The sequence below is a fragment of the Rhododendron vialii genome, chromosome 5a (genome assembly GCF_030253575.1).
Source record: "Rhododendron vialii isolate Sample 1 chromosome 5a, ASM3025357v1".
In the NCBI taxonomy this organism is placed as follows: domain Eukaryota; kingdom Viridiplantae; phylum Streptophyta; class Magnoliopsida; order Ericales; family Ericaceae; genus Rhododendron; species Rhododendron vialii.
This window is the reverse complement of record NC_080561.1, coordinates 39410087-39429991: the sequence shown is the minus strand read 5'-3', so window position 1 is coordinate 39429991 and position 19905 is coordinate 39410087. Positions and strand designations below refer to the sequence as shown.

General features: G+C 39.0%; 3 protein-coding genes across 12 annotated transcripts; all 3 read right to left on the bottom strand.

Annotated features, from left to right (window-relative positions):
* Positions 1-1011: 1011 nt before the first annotated feature.
* LOC131327436 (F-box/kelch-repeat protein At3g23880-like) lies at positions 1012-6630 on the bottom strand. 9 transcript variants are annotated; one of them, XM_058360604.1, is made up of 3 exons: positions 5208-6630; positions 1615-3269; positions 1012-1563 (listed from the first exon to the last, which is right to left on the bottom strand). In XM_058360604.1, exon 1 carries the CDS (start codon positions 6470-6472, stop codon positions 5300-5302), a length of 1173 nt encoding a protein of 390 aa, XP_058216587.1. In that variant the 5' UTR covers positions 6473-6630; the 3' UTR covers positions 1012-1563; positions 1615-3269; positions 5208-5299. The 9 variants fall into 9 exon arrangements, with proteins under 9 accessions (XP_058216587.1, XP_058216582.1, XP_058216581.1 ...); XM_058360599.1 differs by having other exon boundaries at positions 1012-2263; positions 3102-3269; XM_058360598.1 differs by having other exon boundaries at positions 1012-2263; positions 3106-3269.
* Positions 6631-11537: 4907 nt separating this feature from the next.
* On the bottom strand, positions 11538-13403 carry LOC131326999 (putative F-box/kelch-repeat protein At3g17570). Its single transcript, XM_058359942.1, has one exon. It carries the CDS (start codon positions 13200-13202, stop codon positions 12558-12560), a length of 645 nt encoding a protein of 214 aa, XP_058215925.1. The 5' UTR covers positions 13203-13403; the 3' UTR covers positions 11538-12557.
* Positions 11538-17442, bottom strand: LOC131327000 (uncharacterized). Of its 2 annotated transcripts, none has more exons than XM_058359943.1 (3): positions 17145-17442; positions 16908-17053; positions 11538-11936 (listed from the first exon to the last, which is right to left on the bottom strand). In XM_058359943.1, the coding sequence occupies exons 1-3, from the start codon at positions 17425-17427 to the stop codon at positions 11793-11795; spliced, it is 573 nt and encodes a 190-aa protein (XP_058215926.1). In that variant the 5' UTR covers positions 17428-17442; the 3' UTR covers positions 11538-11792. The 2 variants fall into 2 exon arrangements, with proteins under 2 accessions (XP_058215926.1, XP_058215927.1); XM_058359944.1 differs by lacking the exon at positions 11538-11936 and adding an exon at positions 15292-15576.
* Positions 17443-19905: the final 2463 nt, after the last annotated feature.

The following is a 19905-nucleotide window of genomic DNA, read 5'->3' as shown; positions in this document are numbered from 1 at the left end:
CAATGCATCGATGTGACTGCTATTGGAACCGGCTATTTCGTTTACCACTTCCTCTGAGAGATACAAATCTGGTGGCGGTGGAGCTGGTCTGTCGAATTAAAACAAGAAGCTCAACCATTTATGACATTGTATTCTCTCTTCTTCTTTTTTGCCAATCTGTGATAGTATTATTCATTACTTTGAAAGAGAAACTTACAAGTAGCCTCTATGAACCCAGCTTGAAAAATCTCCTTGCCAGGACATATAAGTCTCAGAGGATAGGGCATATTTAGCTATCTTATGAGTCCTGAGCCACCCCATTACAATTGAGAGAAACAAAATCAAAACAAGACAGAAGAAAATGAAGTAAATTAAGACCGTCTCTGATGATCACTCCCAAGCTGGCCTTGGCACTAATCCACCCTTGCAGCATCTGAACAATGCTCTGACCATGTCTGCCGCTGTAGCACTGCCAATTGGAAAAGCTTCTGCTCTTAGACTGATTCATTGCTCGGTTTTTTTGGCTCAGATGCTTTCTTCAAATGCACGTGAGAGAACTCATCGAATTCATCCAACACATTCGCTTTGATCTTTGTTTCTTCTAACCAAGCTTTCTTGAACATCCAATCATTATGAGCTTCCAAAAAACCAGCAGATTATGGCAAACAGCCCAACATCTTCTCTTTCTCCTCTTCATGATTTCTGGATCCCAAGTGATTCAAAAGCTCCCCTAACTGGTTATTCACCATGAGTTCAGGCCTAAATCAAAATGGGGACAACAGCCAAACTTTAACCACTTGCTCTATCACAGTTCAACAACGTCCGCGATGTAGTCTCAGGATGCATACCGCACACAATACACATACTATCAACTGGGATTTGTTTATACGCTAAAGCCTTGTTAACTGGAAGAATATCCTTTATACTTCGGCCAAAGAATTTTTTTACCTTCACTGGGGCTTTAATATGCCATATCCTCGTCCATTTACCTTCGTCATCACCACCACCACCACTTGTTTCTCCTTGCTCCTCGTTTCTGTTTCTATGCCCAGCTTCCTTCGCAATAACGTACGCTGATTACACTGAGAATTTTCCATCCGAGGTCCCTGCCCATATCCGTTTGTCTTGCACCCCATATGTACCTAGTGGAATACTGAGAATCTGCTCAACATCACGCTGGATCAGGACTTCAATAAACTCCTCATTCCATTCCATCCCATACGATCCACATCAATAAGGTAACGAACTACGTTGCATCTACTATCCATGGGTTTGGAGTTAAGATTTTCGGAAATAAAGGGTCACCAAGCCAAGGCTCCCCCTAAACCTTAATTTGCACACCATTCGCTACTTGCAATTTCCAATCTTTTTCCACCATTTCCTTACCGGCCAAGAAAATTTGCCAAGCCCATGAAGCCGCTTGACTTGGTTGTGCTTCCAAAAAAGTACAGTTGGGGAAATATTTGGCTTTCAATGAAGAAAAGTAAATCCTCACCCACCAACCTCCATCCTTGCATAGCAAGCATAGCTAAGGGGGCCTTTGGACAAACTTTTAACGGTCTTTTGCTTATTTTGTGAAAATGTCTTTGAGTAGAAGACAATTTGTTTGGGCTAACCTAATTGTATGTAAATGACGAGAAACTTTCTTGTTCAAAAACTTTAGTATTTTTTACTTGTACAAAAAGTTCTTCGCATCTTGCCAAACACTTTAATCTTTTTGCTGGTTCAAAGGCCCAAAAGGACCCTAAAAAGGTTTGCTCAAAGGCTGCCTAAGTTAAAGGCTTGTAAGTCCCCGAAACCCAATCCAGTACCCTTACCTTTAACATCAGTCAATTTCCCCCATCCAATGCAGTGAATTTTCCTTGTGTCGTTAGCTCCACTCCAAAAGAATTGAGAAATAATTGCATTCTACATCTTAAACATGCCAAGAGGAATTTTAATACAGGTCATAGGATAAGTTGGCAGCACTAAGAGGACTGATTTTCCTCTTTTCCAGCAGGATTCAGGAGTTTCCCTTTCAAACCTTTGATTTTGCTCATCACCCTTTCCTTGATGTACATTAACGCTGTCCTCTTGGATGTTCCGATGATATAAGAAAACCCCAAGTATTTTCTTTCCTCTTAACTAGTACCAAATCGCAGAAGTTTTCAGCACTCCATTCTTCTTTCTACTGTTGTGTTAGAGCTGAATAGAATTGAGGATTTGTGGATATTCACTAGCTGATCAGATGCTTGCCTGTATGATCCAAATTTGGTTCACCACTGCACAATCTTCTCCCACTACCCTGCCAAAAAAAATAAAATTCAAAGAGTCGTCAGCGAATATAAGATATGATAATGTATTCATGTCATTTAATCTTGAATATATTTGTAAGCTTGAAACAACTGATAGAACTTCTGAGGACGACCTCAGATGATGCAGGGATAATTTTGAGAGTTCCATAATCAATCAAACTCAATCTTTTGAAGTTCCAAGAGTATCAAAATGATCGTGCAACATTGGATACAGTTTTTGGGGAGAATGAAACCATTATTGGTAGCTTCTGGAATAGAATACCTAAGTGCAAAATCAGGCTCCATTTAATGCCAATCTATAAAGCAATAACTGCAGCATGTAAGCTTTATAATTAAAAAAAAGTTATACTTAAATAATCAGAACGTAGACGATATACCATAACATAACCATGCTACAATGGCAAGTTGTCATGCAAATCATGAAGTTGGACCTTAAAGCATAATTACACTGTAATAGCTACTTACATGCATACTCCGTCTCATATTGAACTAATTAATCTAAGTCTCGCTTTCTACGGAATGGAAGAAGTTACTTCTATCTTATTATCACATAAACAAAATAACCATACGAATGGAGCCTCTGGGTTAAGAATCTTTATGATAGAATATGCTAGATGGCCTAAACTCTAGTATTCTCTTCATACAGACTCCAATTTCAGGCTGTCCCATTCTCAATTGGTTATCGCTCAAGGACTTATTATTTTCCAACTCCATGGTGTTTTTAAGTTATTTTCTGTCTTTGAATACGAGGTGGTGCTCGCTCTATACCATTTTAATTGCGCAAAATGTTTTTGCACTTCTAAACAGTTAAAAGAGGATTCAAAGTACCCACGTCCACTTCAGCATTTGTACTTCAGTTACAGTCAAAAGAACTTTCAGATAAACCACGGCGCATATAGCCCACAACTGATTGTCTTAAATTGCTTTACTTGCCTCAAAAGAAGTAACGGGATCCCCACTGTAAGAGCTTTCTCCTCCACAGCATCACATCTGCAACTGTTAGACAAATGGAAACCTGAGGCTCCATATGGATAGACATGAAATCGAAATGAAGAGATTTATGTTCAGTTTCAATCAACCATATGAAACAAAAGTAGAAGTTGGACCAGAGGCCGAACATATGCTCCTTGTTTTGTTACAATCGTCAAGATGAAGGATTTCAGTCACTCCTATTAAATAGTTATTGCTGAAATCAATTTTCCACTCGGAAACGTGCCTTGGTAAAACTCCTAATCTCAATTTCAATATCCAGAGGAGCCTAATCTCCTTTAATTGTGAATATCTGTTGCCAAGTGTGAGTATGAGATTATGGTGGGCTTTTTTGTGTAATCTGCTTACTGACATAAGCTGAAGGTTCCTTATTCTGGATGATTCTCTTGTGCAGAGTATACTGATTCTTTTTACCATTGTATGACCTAATACGTATAGTATGTCTAAATTTTCATGCTGAACATGCATAATCTCCACATATCCCTTTTTGAAACATCCTCAAAATTCATGCCATGTAATTTGAAGTTTGCTTCTACACAAATGAGTGAGCTCAATGCCTAATTTCACTCTCTATGGAATGAGTAGCATACATCATTCCAATAATTGCGCATCCTTCTTTTCCAAATCGTCTGTGTTCCTACCAACCCCCCCCCCCCCCCCCCCCCCCCCCCCCCCCCCAATTTCAATGGGTAGAGATTAACTTAAATTTCTCCTTTTCTTTCCTTCAAGGCCATTTTCGTTTCACAAGAGTTAACAAGTATCCAAAAAGTTTTAAGTTAATTTGTCAAATGAAGCAAATGAATAGATTGTACTTATTGAACCAACCATGTCACATTCGAAACTGTGTAAAACGAACGAATTATTAAGGAATCAAACAAAAACAATGAAGCAAAAGGAAGAAATAGCGGACCAAAACTCAATATCCATATCTGAATTCTGAGCTATCCATTAACTGTATAATATTGGCAAACCCATTCATTTGAAACCACATCTATCCAAACCAATGTTCTAAATGGTGGCCGCCGAGGTGCTCGGTGGCAGGTTGGTGCCATGATTTCACCCTCAGGCCTCAGCGGCTCATTTGGCAGATGGGGAGATTTGGTGGAGCTTGGCGGCCGTCTCGGCGGAACTTGGTGGCTAGGCGGCTAAGGGAGATTTGGTGGAGCTAGGTGGCCGTCTTGGCGGGGCTTGGCAGAGCTTGATTGCCTTCAAATATTTAAAATTTTTTTTTTTTTCAAAAAAAATGTCAAATCGCTCAGCGGCACCTAGGCGGCCTAGGCACTTAGGGGCGGGTCGCCGCCTGACTAGCGCCAAGCGCCATTTAGAACACTAATCCAAACAAAGCCTAAAAGGTAGATGAAGTTCCACCATTTATAGCAACTGATTGAAGACAGACATTTCTATAGAAGTAGTCAATGAACAATTCCAGTAGTTATCTCCTGGGACCAGGGTTCGAGCCTTGGCAGAGGCGTTTCGGGTTCAGGTCTATGGTCCTATGGACAGCTTCTAGAGCCCCTGTGGACTAACTCACTAACTTCCCCCACTACCCACCACTGATGTATAAAATATTGGCAAAAAAAGGGGGAACAATTCCGGTCTCAAACACAAAACAAACTAAAACAACTAAGGAAAATTCCGTTTCATAATCCACTACTCAATAGACCCTCATTCAAATAAAAGAACAAGATAATTAACTTCTATCAGTTAATAAAGATTCAAGCAAAGTAATCGGGCTCTAACCCAGATAACTTCCATCAAATTATGATAATAAAGAATGAGCATAGTAATCAGGCTCTAAACTACCAAATCAAATTTATGTTCACTGATCCTGAATCCAGACAGAAGTTTGGCTCTGACCCAGATAAAAGATTATCCTAATTTAAACAAAAAAGTGTACAGAGATATTCATGAACAAAGAAACTACTCCTTTGTCTCAACTGATACCTGAGTCTCATACATGAATTCATAGCTTCCTTTGTTTCATTTTGTTCTCCTTAAGCACGACTTCACTGGCATTTTTATTTTCATTGTTTTCGTTATACTGGAACCAGGGTCTCCGTGTACAAACAAATCTGACACAGATGTCGAACCTGATCAAAAGCCGAAAGATTCTTAGTTTCTTGGCTCTTCGGATCATACAAAAATAACTTTCCATCACCAGGTTCCAAAAGGACCACCACTATCAGATCGCCATTTTTCATACATCCAACTAGTCTAATTCGCCAAAATTCTCCACGTGCCACCAAATTCTCGATTCTTGGAAAACATCCAATTTTGAATTGGTTAGTCCAAGACTTCTCATTTCCGTTCAACACCCACACATCAAGGCATCTCTCGTCATGATAATCAATCAAGCAGAGTTTATCCTTTAGCTGCACAAATTTGGTAAGGGAAATAATTTCCTCCCGAATCCGAACCCCACCCAAAGTATGTGGCGTTCTTATTATCTGGAAAACCTCATTATCCATGTCGAACGACACAACAATCACTTCATCACTTACTGAAACAGTTGCCTGCCAGTAGAAAACCCCATTGAGAAAAGCTGAAGTATAGCATCCCAAAATCTCATATTCCACAGCATCAACAACCTCCTCGCCATAAACCGAAGGCATTTTTGCTTCAATTTCTCTCCATTTATTGCTGCCCATTTCGAACATATCAGTTTGGACAAAGAATTTCCCGTCAGGGGTACACACCCAAGACACAATCCTAATCAACTTGTAATCATTAGCACTGGGATGGAAACCAAACCCAAAAGCAACATTCGTATGGTCCCACCATACATCATTGGAAATTCGGCAAAAATCTCTGGTTGCGGGATTGCAAAGAATCACAGGATACTCACACTTGTAAAAACAAAACAAGCCATTACAATTACCCACAATGCAGAAATCCTCCCACTCGGTCAAGAAAGGGTAATCAAGAGCTGTATGCTCATGAAATGGATGGTTCAAGTGAAGCAATGACGAGTGATTGTTGCTGGTGTCGCTAGTGGATACAAGGAGAGAGCTGAAAGGGGGACTGGGGTTGAGAGTGGACTGGATGAGGTGTTTGGATACAAAATGAGGGCTTTTGATGAGAGCGTACCAGGTTTTGCACACGGATTTGAATCGGAGGAGAGATTTCACGGGCAATCTTGATAAGATTTCGATAGCTATTTCAATGGGCACATGGATTTGCGCCCTTGCAGTGGATTGGATACTCGCCATAGCTTCCTACTCTTCTTCACCTTACTGATCAATTTGTGCCAATTGCGGAAAGTCCAGTCTCCAGTTTTCTTCGGTTCTGAAGAGCAGTAAGAACCCTAGTTCCCATTGAAGAAGGAAAATGCAAAACCCAGGTTCCATTTTCAACCTCGGTGGATGGGCACATAGGGGATTCAGAAAGTCTACTGGTACAGACCAAAAATCTGTACCAGGGGGTACAAATCGCTTTTTCGCCCATTTTGGGTCTTAAAAAAATGATCGGAGTCGCTTATTTTATTTAAAATATTTTTTTTATGGTCCCAACAAAAAATAAGTTTAATCCGGTATCGGTAAGAGTATTTACGAAACATCCAAACTTTGCTCTAGAATTCAATAGAGCAAAATTTGGATGTTTCGTAAATACTCTTTCCGATACCGGATTAACCTTATTTTTTGTAGGGATCACAAACAAAATATTTTAAATAAAATGAGCGATTACAATCATTTTTTTAAGACCCAAAATGAACCCAAAAAGGGGTTTGTACCCACTGGTACAGATTTTTAGTCTATACCGGTAGCACCATTCCATAGGATTGTAGGATTACAATGGGGATTCGAGGTCCTGCAGTGAGGCTGGGCATTACGGGTTATGTGTTCAACTATTCGGATTAAAAATAGAGTTTATTTTTAATTCAAATCGTTAAAAACACTTTTGTATATATGAGATTGCTCATTGCAATCATGTAGTGTCCAGTATCATTATAGGAATCCCAAATCCATAATATGGGTTGTCGTTAAATTTCTCTTTCTAAAAATAATGTTGAGTTTTTAGTAGACCGAACATAATAACTCGAACCACATATCCTTGAAGACGGAGCACGGCTAATTCGGAGTCGAGCGCCGAAGCTCGGCGATGCCCGAAGCCCAACCGGTGGATCTCATGTCATCTGCTCAAAGCCTCGGCTAAAAGTGAACGTCTTGATTCGGCGGAGGTTGAGGCTCGGACAGATGACCTCATCCCGTCCCTCGGCTTCCGAGGCACCTCCTCTGGCAACCAAGTACCTTGGCTTGGCCACTCTTAGCGCCACGCTCCCCTCACACATAGAAAATGGTTACACCAAGTGATAATGATTGGCGCACATAAGGACGCCACCTCACCCCAGAAATGGTTATCAAATTTTATCGGTGATGTCACGATAACACTAACCGACCCGTGCAAGACATATGTCTATACTTGGAGAGCAAGTCAAGCAGACTCTATAAATACCAAGTGATGCTGCCCCAAAGAGGTACACCGAAATTTAGACCTAAAACCCTAGTGTTTTAATTTGCTCTCTACACATTCTCATCCTCTCGCCGAAGGGCCTTGTCGAGAACACCTCCGGCCAGGTCTTAGTCATGTGTTCCCTGTGTAGGTTAGAGCGAGAAGGCTAGACACTCATTAGATCCATTGAAGAGAGCTCAAATTCAAGATTATGGGCCACACACCCTCTTTTTAAAAAATATTAATATTAATAATTCTAACTAAAATTTTTTAAACTTGGATATGGAGGTGTTTATGAATTGTTACGGATAAATAATAAAAAAAAAAGGTGCTTATGAATTGTTCGTTTCTCGGCTCATCCCTAAAAAAATTCCCATTTGCAAACATGTTAAACTATTGATTGGTTCCAAGGCATCATTACGTGATGTCCTAAGTCTAAACGTTATTTTTTATCATAATTTTATGTGGTGTTCATACACTTGGTCAGATCCCAAGAACCCAACATGAATTCATAGTAGAAAAGAGAGTCAAAACACCACGTGGTGGTGCCAAAAAAACGTAATAATTTTCCGTTAACAATGTCCGTTACACGGCCTTAAGGAGGTGAGATATATCGCCAATACTACGTGCCATTATATTACTAATTCTTCGGTGCTTTTTCATTGGTGGGTTAAATTGGCCCAACTTATTTTAGATCCTTTTTCGACTTCAAAAGCTAGTTTGTTCCAATAACCGGATTATGTAGTGAACCCAAATTGATTGAGACTCAATATTTGGTTATCCGAAATGAACTAGAGAATGCACCAATCAAAAATCACATTTGGAGGAGTTCAACTCTTGTATCATCCACGATTGATGAGCACCCAATATTGTAGATATTTTGTGCGACTAGTCCCGTTTTATGTTGTTTTAACTTGTGTTTATTTAGCTATTATAATAATTTTGCACGTAAGGTTCGTTTGAGGGTGTTTCAGGTTTTACGCCCTAACAAGGGTGATTTTGATGCCTTGAACATGCCTCGAGGGAGTCCGAGCTTCCAAGACCAAGTGGCGAAGTGCCACCGTTCTCTAATGAGCAAGATACGAAGCATCAGGTGAAGTTCGGAAGCGTCGGATGCCAAGTTTTGAAGCTAGGGGCCATTTCTGCAGTTAACAAGGCGGTATCCATACAACCGTTTTGGTTGTATCCATACGGTGGCCTTATATTTTGGACAGATTCCTGCGTATCCATACACCATTCTGGTTGTATCCATACAGCTCTTCTACGGAGCCTTTCCAACACAAGCTTAACAGCCCGGTATCCATACAACCGTTTTGGTTGTATGGATACAGATTGCTTACTGACAGATTTTTTTGCTTTTTGAACTTTCCATTTATGGAATAGTTGCTACTTTTGGGTAGTGCTAGGATATTTGTTATGAGAGAAGGGTTGGTTTTTGTATAAATATCCCTCTCCTCTCTCATTGGAAAGGGGTAGTTAGCTTAGGGTGTAATCTTTTAGCTTTAAGTCTTTTTATTTCAAGAACTCCATTGTTGTTCCAAGCTTTTCCTGTCATTTCCTTCAAGAACTCTTCAAGGTATTGGTTGTATGTTTAATTCTCAAGTATTAATGTTGTAGCTAAGACTTGGATCTTCTCATAAATCTAGGTTATTTTTGTTTTTATCGGTTAAACATGTTTTCCAATTCTAGCATGCTTTCTAGTCTTTTTCTTATGTGTGAGTAGTCGATAAGGCTTGGCCATGGGGTGAATAACGCCTTGTGACTTTGGTTAATCTTGCCTTTCTCAACTTAAGACTTGAGGTTTGGTTTGGAAATGTGAGTGGTTCGCCTTTTATGTAACAAAACTTGTCGATGTTAACCTCCGGTGATCATATGCTCGCTCATATGGTTTCGTGAGCTATGTCTCGCCTCGTGTTTGCCAAAAGAACCAAAGAACTTGCTCGCTTTCCAAACCATACTTCTAGTTCTTGACCTTGATATTTAGTTTGAATGCAAGTCTTGGCGTTGTTAATCTCCGGTGATCATGTGCTCGCTCACATGGTTCCGGGAGCTATGTCACGCCTTGTGTTAAGCTTGTTCTTCAAACTCTATATCAAGTCTAACCACTTTCATAGCTAAATCTTCCGGTTGATAACCTATGCCGTGTGATTTAACCGCGTTTTCGTTGAGAATTGTTAGATGTCTTAAGTTACGGGGCCTTGCCGCCTTTAATTCTTAGTTCAAACTCTTTTTCTAGTCATTTTCATAAGGGCAATTCTCACCTTTCAGAGGAAAACTAAAAGTTGGCCGCCTTAACGCCGGAAACCCTTACATCTACAATCCGAACAAGCTATATTTGAACTCCCTGTGGATAGACTCGGACTTTCTCACTATACTATGCAAATCTTTAGTTGTAGTCCGGTTAATAAATAATTGAATTTGACGACCGTTTAGCAAACTTCAACGACTGCCGATTTCGGTTCGATCAACGATCACGGGCCGAAATGTTTCTTGAAGGACAACTTTAAGATCCAACAAAAGTGTAATTTTCCAACCAAACACATCTCACACTCATAGAGGATTCGGATATGACAAGAAAGAACAAAAGCATATTGTTTTTTTCTTTTTCTTTTTTAAAGATGTAGACTTCTTCAAGAAAATACCATAGCCAGCCAGTGGTAGTAAATAACAATAAAATTATCTGGCGCAAGGGAAAAGAACGCATGCCTGCAGTTAATAAAATTATCTTGATCAACCACCCGTTTGGCTCATTTATCAACCCTATGCAGTACAAGTGAAGTAGCTTGCATTCGGTAAGCCTAAACTTTTCAGTGAGTTTCGTCTCGTATCCGCTGTGAATTGGCACAATTTTCTCCCCAAACACCTCGCCACCCAAATCAAAAGAAACGACACAGTTTTCTTTCCCCACACTAAAGAAGAGAAAAGCAGTACTCCTATCATGTAATGGAAAACGAAAATGTTTTCCCTACAGGCGAGTAAGCAATCGACATTCCGGCCTAAGCTTTTCTTTGGACAAACGTTTGAGGGTAATGGATTGTTGTATTACGGAATATACACAGAAAGAGAACATGAATATCAAAGAGAAGTTTAAGTATTCCGGTTTTGTCTAGAAACGCTCATTAAGCGTAAAAATCAGCAGCTAGGGGTACCAATATGCATAAACCATTCTAATAACACAAGGAGAGAGGAGAGCCTGCATATTTACATTCCAAAGAAACAGCAATGCTCTGCACCAATGCTACAGACAAGACTTGAAAGAGAGACTCCAGCATTACATGCTCAACCAAGTCAAATTACACAGTACTCGTTAAAACAATTTGAAATATCAATTGAAGGAGGTGAGAAAAATATGAACACTTTTAATTAGCTTTTGGCAAATGTAAGCTCAACTCATTGTCATGTAGTTTCTCAAGTAGTACAAGTGACAAAACGTCGGGTTCCCTTTTCCCACTGCATGAAATTTTGAAATATACTATCTAAAAACTCGGAAAGTGAAATGCCAAATTGGTAATCAACACTACATCCACTGGGAATCCTCTTGCAAGCAGTGCCTCATAATCAAGTGGCGTAGCTATGCTTCAACATGAGTCTCTTCCACAGCCGTACAACTTTTCGGTGAAGAATTGGTATTAAGTAGTGCACTCTAATCACATTGAAGTAAATTCACAGGATTTAAAATTTATTGGAACAACAAACACCCCTCATCAAGAACTAAAGAGGGTGAAGCCAGGGGCACCATTATTGCTTTTCGTACTAAACAATAAATACTGATGGGCATGCACCAAAAGCTCAAGCATTGAGCTCAAGCAACAAAAGGTAAAGATAAGAAAATTAATTCATTCCATCTCATGCAGAGTACACATCCACTTGGAACAAACAATTTTGTTGCTCATAAACAAACATGTCAACGTAGTTACAATAGAGAACTTTAAACTAGGTTACAGAACCCACTGTTTTGAGGCAGAGTTAAACTAATGCAAATAAATATGAACAGAGAAAGCATTCAAAACACTCACCTATCAGGCTCCTCATGTTCAATGCTGCGGTCGCTGTTTCTTTTTCTTCTCGTTACCCATATGTTCAGTGGTTCTCAAGATTCATTGTTTCTCTTGACCGGAAGTAGGGTGTCCACGTACATTTAAATATAAATACGGATGCAGATCTTGTTGAAAAGGAATATTCTTCATTGTAAACAAAGAAACTATTTAAAAGCAAGACCGATACCTGAGTCTCTCACTGGCATTTTTGTCTTCATTGTTTTCGTTAGTATAATGGAACCAGGGTCTCCGTGTACAAACAAATTTGATGTGGATGTCGAACCTGATCAAAAGCCAGAAGATTCTTAGTTTCTTGGCTCTTTGGATCGTACAAAAGTAACTTTCCATTACCAGTTTCCATAAGGTCCAGCATTAATATCAGATCGCTACTTTTTTTTGGCCGTTCAAAAAAAATCATATCACCATTTTTTGCAAATCCAACTAGTTTGATTCTCCAAAATTGCCCATGAATCACAATATTCTCAATTCTTGGAAAAGATCCAATTTTGAATTGGTTAGTCCACGTCCTCTCATTTTCATCCAACACCCACACATCAAGGCATCTCTTGTCATGATAATCAATCATACAGAGTTTATCCTTTAGCTGCCTAAATTGGTTGGATGGAAATTCACCCCGAACCTGAACCCCATCCAAACAATGTGGTGGTCTTATTATCTCGAAAACCTCATCACCCATGTTGAACGACACAACAATAACTTCACCGCTTACTAAAACACTTGCCACCCAATAGAAAACTCCATTGAGAAAGGCTGAAGCAGAGGATCCACAAATCTCATAATCCACAATCTAAATCTCATAGAATTCCACAGCATCATCACACTCCTCACCGGAAAAGGAAGGCATCGTATCTTCAATTCGTCTCCAGTTATCACTGCCCATTTCGTAAATGTCTACTTGGACAAAGAATTTCCCGGCAGGGTTAAAACACTCCCAAGTCAAAATCCTAATCAACTCGTAATCATTAGCACTGGGATGTAAACCAAACCCAAAAGCAACATTCGAAATATGCCACCATACATCATTGGGAATTTTGCGAAAGTCTCTGGTCGCGGGGTTGCAAAGAATCAGAGGACAATATTCCTTGTAGTAAAAACAAAATAAGCCATTACAATTACCCACAATGTGGATATCTCTCCAGTTAGTCAAGAAAGGGAAACGAAGATTTGTGTGTTCATCAAATGGATAGTTCGAGTGCAGTAAGGACGGGTAGTAATGAGGGCCGACAGTGGATACAAGGAGAGAGGGGTTGAGTGTGGACTGGGTTAGGTGTTGGGAAATGAAATCAGGGCTTTTGATGAGAGCGTACCAGGCTTTGCACACGGATTTGAATCGGAGGAGAGATTTCACGGGCAGTCTTGATAAGATCTCAATCTCTATTTCAATGGGCACATGGGTTTGCGCCCTTGCTTCATTAGATCGGCCACCCGCCATAGCTTCTTCTTCTTCTTCTTCTTCTTCTTCTTCTTTTTATTGATCAATTTACACAGCCAATTGCGAAAGGTCCAGACTCCATTTTTCTGGGTTTTTGAACAGTAATAAAAACCCTAGTTCCCATAAAGAAGAAGGAAAATGCTAAACCCACGCTGCAGTTTTCAACCTTCGTTGAGGGGCACATGGGCTCCATTCTTCCTAGTACTGGTATAGTGTAATGTTTTTTCGGTATTTTTTTTTATTTTCTTAACTCTTTCTTTCATTTTTTGTCGTAATTTTTAGCATTAAGTATTTGTCTCACTGGGAGAATTCAAAAAATATAAAAATGTGAACAGAAATTAAAAAAAAAATTCATGTTGGACGACATTTCAAAAAAAAAAAAAAAACAGTTGGTTGGGGAGCATATTTTACTTCTTTAGTGAACACTTTTTTATTTTTGTTCATAATTTATTTACTTTTTAGATTTTTCGTGTTGAGACAAATGATTAATTCAAAAAATATGCTTCGAATTTAACGAAAATTCAAAAAATACAAACAAAACACACAAAACGGAGATTAAAAAAAGTTAGGGAGAATGGAGCCATAAGGAATGGGATTGTTCCAGACAATCAACATTATTCTCACAGCGCGTCATACTCTTACTCGTAAGAGTATTTTTTGGAGATTCACACTTGTGAGACACCTCTAGCAATTGTTCCGGACAAATGCGGAAAAGAATCAATTTTTCGGCTATAATATGAGCGGTCTAGAGATTTTTTTTAAAACGTTTGAATTGAAAGTTTAAATGGAGTGTCTCTTACTATGGGAAATTATGATTATAATATTTTTCCAACAAGCGTGCGAATATCATCGAAGCCCAGAAATGCAGCAAACTGCAGCCCCTCTCTTGTTGCCACTGCTTCAGCTACCAGAGGGCTCGTAGATCAAGCTGCAAAAACAACCTGGGCTACCACGAAACCCCACTCTCTCAGCCATTTGAGAACATGATCATTTCTACATTTCTGCATCGCCAGATAATGGACACAATACCAGATCCATTGTGATCCCTATCCTTGTAAAATTTGCATCAATCATGAAGACCAGTGAACCACAACTGAATACAATTACAGAATTACCAATACAATCAAGCGAGCCCATATATATGAAGAAATATTTTTCAAAGGATCCTTGCAAATTTACATTAACACACTTGAATTGGATAGCAGTTTTGGGGCAATGGACACGAACTAACTAACGGAGAGACAAAAACATCAAAGTGAACCACTTGATTTAGACTCCATTGAAAAACCCCACAGTAAGAGGGGGGGGGGGGGGGGGGGGGGGGGGGGGAGAAAAAGAAAATAAAGGAAAAGAAAAGTGCAGTCACAAATAAGGATACAAGTTATACAACTACATTGTCATACCAAAGAAGCAAAATAAAAAAATTATGTTCCAAAGAAACACAAATGTGCGGGCACCAAATCGCAAATCCTACATCACTTGAAACATGGAGACTTGTAGTACCATGTCAAACAATTAACATTTTGAGACCTCATACACATGGAGATTTACAAGAACAGTTCAAATCATCAAATTCGTTCGTCCGAGGCTGATCCCATTTCACATCACACAAGCGGTCATGTCGTCCCCAATCACTCAACCTAAAGTCAGATGGCATAATCATTCGAAGGAAACTCCTTTCAAGCTCATCAATGGAGCACATCAACAACAACTACAACAACAACAACAGAACTCATGTCGGCCCCAATCATTGGGGGTATGGGTGGGGGAGAATTGGAGATAGACCTAATCTTTGACAATATGAATAAAGTGGGTGCTCTCAGAATACCATTGAAATAGTGGTCTCCTATACATGTTTTGTTGTGGAACCATACCCACTAATCAAAGCTAAATAACATCAGTATGCATCAATGGAGCACATCATTGTGGTAAATATGAGAGCATGACAAAAATGGCAAGGTTCAAATTTACCAAAGAAGGGGATAAATAAGAGTTGAGAGTGATCAGTTTTTTGTAACAAGTAGTCACAATACAGGATTTTCCAGAAACTAGAACTCTCATACTATATCGGATATTATGTTTTTTGATGGATGGATGGATGAATATTATGTTTTTTTGTTGCTATTTCATACATTGTTATTTGATTGCTATGTACGATGATTAAGTTAATGTAGGACTTCAAAGAATGATACTTGTCTTATGAAACATGTTGGGTTTCAATCAAATAGATGTCATATTAGATGTATGGGGGTGATTGTTCGGTCACTTGATGAAGTATAACAATTCTTTTCCCAATGTGCTCTCCACTTCAGTCAGGTGTTCTGCTTCATCACTTAGGCTCCAGGGGCCCTTGCCGCTTCAATGAGCCTCAGGTCTTTTAAAACATCGACAAAACAAAACTGACAAAATTTATGCTCATGAGAAACAAAAACATGCAAACGCACGCCAATTGTCCAATTTGCAGATGCTAGTTCACTGAAACACAGCTCCAAAATGTATAGTTTGAGTACCACATAATATACACTTTTACATAATCATTCGAAGGAAACTATTTTCTGGCTCACAAAGGTAGCAATATACACTTTTACATAATCATTCGAAGGAAACTATTTTCTAGCTCAAAAAGGTAGCACATAATGTAGTAAATACGAGTATTTTAGACCAGTTTTTGTTAGAGATTTTCAAAATAAAAGAGTTGTCATTTTGGTTTTGTAAAATTTCCTTGTTTCCTTAGAATGCTTGTTTTTCCTCTTTGTGAGTTTTGTCTCACATTGGTTAGTTGAGAGATATTGGACTGATATATATTAGGGAACATTCCTAATATGACTAAACAATGATCTAGAGTGGTGTAACCCTATGGTGCTTCGCATCATACCAGCGGAGCCGGTGCTTCACACCAGTACACACTCGCACGCACGCGCAGCGTGGGCTGTGGTGCATTGTGGCGCTTTAGCGGCGGCGCTGATGTGGATACCGCGTGTCACACACGTGGCAGGTGAGTCACACGGGGCGGTTCCGATTGGGTGCGACTCGTGCGTACGGGTGCGCTGGTTCATGGAGTTGTGATCGGAGCCGTCGGCCGCGAATGGGCTCGATCCAACGAATTGGATCAAATCCGATTGGGTGTGAGTGAAACACCACACCAGTTCGGTGTGACTGATCGATCTAGACCGTAGGATCTAATCCAACGGTCAGACTAGATCGGGTGCATACCCATTCTCAATGGGTGCGTAGTGGCCTATAAATAGACCATTACTTAGCAGAATCAAGTGCTCATATACGCATATTCCGAATTTCTCCCACATCTCTCTCTATATATAGCATTCATTATGCATTCTGTTTTGCTGCAGAAAACAAAATTCAGTGGTTCTCGGTTTTTATATCCGTTCAGTTGCAAGTATTCTGTCCGTTTCTTTAGTGCAAACGCAAATGGAAAGAACTTCGAGTTTGGACTTCGATTTATCTTGAAGGCAGATTTGTTGTAACCCTTTGCATACCATCTGGTGGGGGCAAATACTGTCTTTAGAAAATCGACATAGTCGTGACTCGAAGCGTGTTTCAAATTTGGTGGAGATTTCGTCAACAGTTCAACATTTGCAGCACAATTTTTCCAACAGTTTTGAAAGCGACTATTTCGACGCATAGTTAACTAAATCAACTAAAATATTGATGAACAAAGGAACTATTTAAAAGAACGACTAATACCTGAGTCTCATACATGAATTCATAGATTCCTCTGTTTCTTTTTGTTCTCGTTAAGCACAACTTCACTGGCATTTTTGCCTTCATTGTTTTCGTTATGTTGGAACCAAGGTCTCCGTGTACAAACAAATTTCTCTTGGATGTCGAACCTGATCAAAAGCCAAAAGATTCTTAGTTTCTTGGCTTTTTGGATCATACAAAAATTAACTTTCCATCACCAGGTTCCAAAAGGACCCTTACTATCAGATCGCCATTTTTCGCACATCCAACAAAGTATAATTCTCCAAAAGTCCCCAAATCTCACAATATTCTCAATTCTTGGAAAACATCCAATGTTGAATTGGTAAGTCCAAGACTTCTCATTTTCGTTCAACACCCACACATCAAGGCATCCCTCGTCATGATAATCAATCAAGCAGAGTTTATCCTTTAGCTGCACAAATTTGGCAATGGAAAAAATTTCCTTCCGAACCCCACCAAAAGTATGTGGCGTTCTCATTATCTGGAAAACCTCATTATCCATGTCGAACGACACAACAATCACATGGCTTTGTTCGTTTGCCATTTTAGTTTTGTTTTAGTTTTGTTTTCCAATCATTACCCTACTTCTTTCTCCAATCATTACTCTATTTTTTCAATTATTACTTTCATATCTCTCTCTATCTCTCTCCAATCATTACCCATATCTTCAATCATTACTCTATTTCTCTTTCCACCCACTACCAAAACTAAACTAAACTAAACTAAACTCTCAACTAAACACAACCGATCACTTACTGAAACAGTTGCCTCCCAATAGAAAAACCGATTGATAAAAGCTGAAGTATTGCATCCCAAAATCTCGTATTCCACAGCATCAACAACCTCCTCGCCAGAAACCGAAGGCATTTTAGCTTCAATTTCTCTCCACTTATTGCTGCCCATTTCGTACATATCAGTTTGGACAAAGAATGTCTCGTCAAGGGTACACACCCAAGACACAATCCTAATCAACTTGTAATCATTAGCAGTTTGGTGAGAAATAGAGAGAAAGATACAAAAAATAATCTTTTGATTGGCTCTTCCTCTTTCTCTCCCAATCTCATCACTTGGTGATAAAAGACTCCCGTTTTTCTTATCTCACAATTCTTCACCATCCAAAGAGGTTGTGGAAACTTAGGGAAAATGATGGCCAATGACGTATTTTGATAATTAATATCCGCTAATGACATTTTCAGTATTAACTAATGCTCTTAACATGCTCTTGGCGGATATTAATTATCAAAACACGTCCTGGGCTGTCATTTTCCCGGAAACTTAACAGATGGGCAAATAACTGGGCTTGGTTAAACTGGCCCAACGTATGTATCAGGCCCAAACTCTCAACCAAGCCCTATGTTCGGTCCATGAGTAAATTATTGGGCCGACAAAAGTTAGTTCTTCTACATAGACAAACAGAAATATGACAAAAGTTTTTTTTTAACAGCAAAAAAAGATTTTTTATTAATCTTTGAAAGAGATTACAAAAACTAACGGGAGCAAGGAGAAAGGCAACGACTACCTATCCCAGACCCAATTCTTGATTGGCAAGATACCAACCATGCAAGTAAACACTCCAAAGGCCTAAATATGACAAAAGTTAGTTCTACCAAGGAACATGAACATCCCAATTTAATACCCCTTTATATATAAACATTTCCCAATTCCAAAGGAAAAAATATCAGACAGACTAATTAGCTCATGTGGACACCCTCGTATACTTCTTTAGGGGAGGTGAAGGAGTTAATCCGTACGGATGCGAAGTTTGATTATTTCTTCTCACGAATGAGCCCTATTTGTTTAGTTGGGTAAATTACCAAAATCACCCCTGAGGTTTTTAGAAATTACAAGTTGTCTCCTCATGATTGAAAATTAGAAAATACTCCTTGTATAACAAATTACTCTCTTGTCGTGATGTTGTTGTTAGGAAATTCGACAAAATCTCTACGATATCATCAAATCCTGATAATATTAGGGCAAAGTCTATTTTTTAGTCTATGAAAGCTATTTTCACACGGGCAAAGTTTATTTTTTAGTCTATGAAAGCTATTTTCACACCTTTGTAGTCTTTCACAATCTATTAAAGGATAGTGCAGTCCATTGTAATCAACAAATCAAACAAATTTCGCCGAATTTTCAAGCGGCTATATAACGATAGAGGGTAATTTTTTATGTGACATAGGGTAGTTAAATTTCTCAAACGTGAGAAAATAATCTATAACTTGCAAAAACATCGGAAGTGATTTTGGTAATTCGCCCTTAGTTATTATTATTATTATTATTTTTTGGGTAAGGAATTCACCCTTAGTTTGTTCCATTAATATCACTTGGGGGCTTCATTCGATTATGAGCTAATAATATCCCAATCAGTGTAATCTACATATTTGTATTATTGTACCGCTCGTGATAAAAAAAATAAATAAATAAAGAAGACCAAACTGGCCCCCAATAACATCATATTAAATTCCATGTCCCCATCTCACTTCAATGTTCAGTCTGAATCAAGGGGCACCATGCAAATGATAATGATCTGTTCATCTCAATTAATATTAAAACTGTTCACGTTAATAATAATAATATCTGAGAGGATGGTTGATTTTCTTTCGGCTGGGCATTAATGCATGCCATGATAGTAAGTACAATTGGGTTAAGTCATCCCATTCATTAATTATTCTCCACCCAATATTAGGTTTGATGATGGGTCACGGCCGTGTTTTTGTAGGAAAGTGATTGCTCGATCAGATCATCAAAGTCCCTTATAATTAAGGAAAGGGAGAAAAACAGACCGATTAAGTAGGTGAGACAATATAAATGCTACTCCTAATTCTTCAGTCTGTTCGGTACTTGTTGATTGGAGTGGAGTATTAATTAGAGGGCTTCGATTTGGTCTATCTTTTTTGTTGTGATAGTAATAGGGTGTTTTGACTGGGATACACGCATCTCGACTAAATTTGCAGTGACGTCGAATAGTATCAGGGCCAAA

Excerpts from the sequence above, each read along its gene's own strand:
- LOC131327436 (XM_058360597.1), bottom strand. The coding sequence starts at position 6,472 with ATGGCGAGTATCCAATCCACTGCAAGGGCGCAAATCCATGTGCCCATT.
- LOC131326999 (XM_058359942.1), bottom strand. The coding sequence starts at position 13,202 with ATGGCGGGTGGCCGATCTAATGAAGCAAGGGCGCAAACCCATGTGCCC.
- LOC131327000 (XM_058359943.1), bottom strand. The coding sequence starts at position 17,427 with ATGGATAATGAGGTTTTCCAGATAATGAGAACGCCACATACTTTTGGT. Across the intron at positions 17,054-17,144 it reads CGAAAAATGGCGATCTGATA|GTTCGACATCCAAGAGAAAT; the intron begins GTAAGGGTCCTT and ends GCTTTTGATCAG. Across the intron at positions 11,937-16,907 it reads AATTCATGTATGAGACTCAG|GTATCGGTCTTGCTTTTAAA; the intron begins GTATTAGTCGTT and ends TGAGAGACTCAG.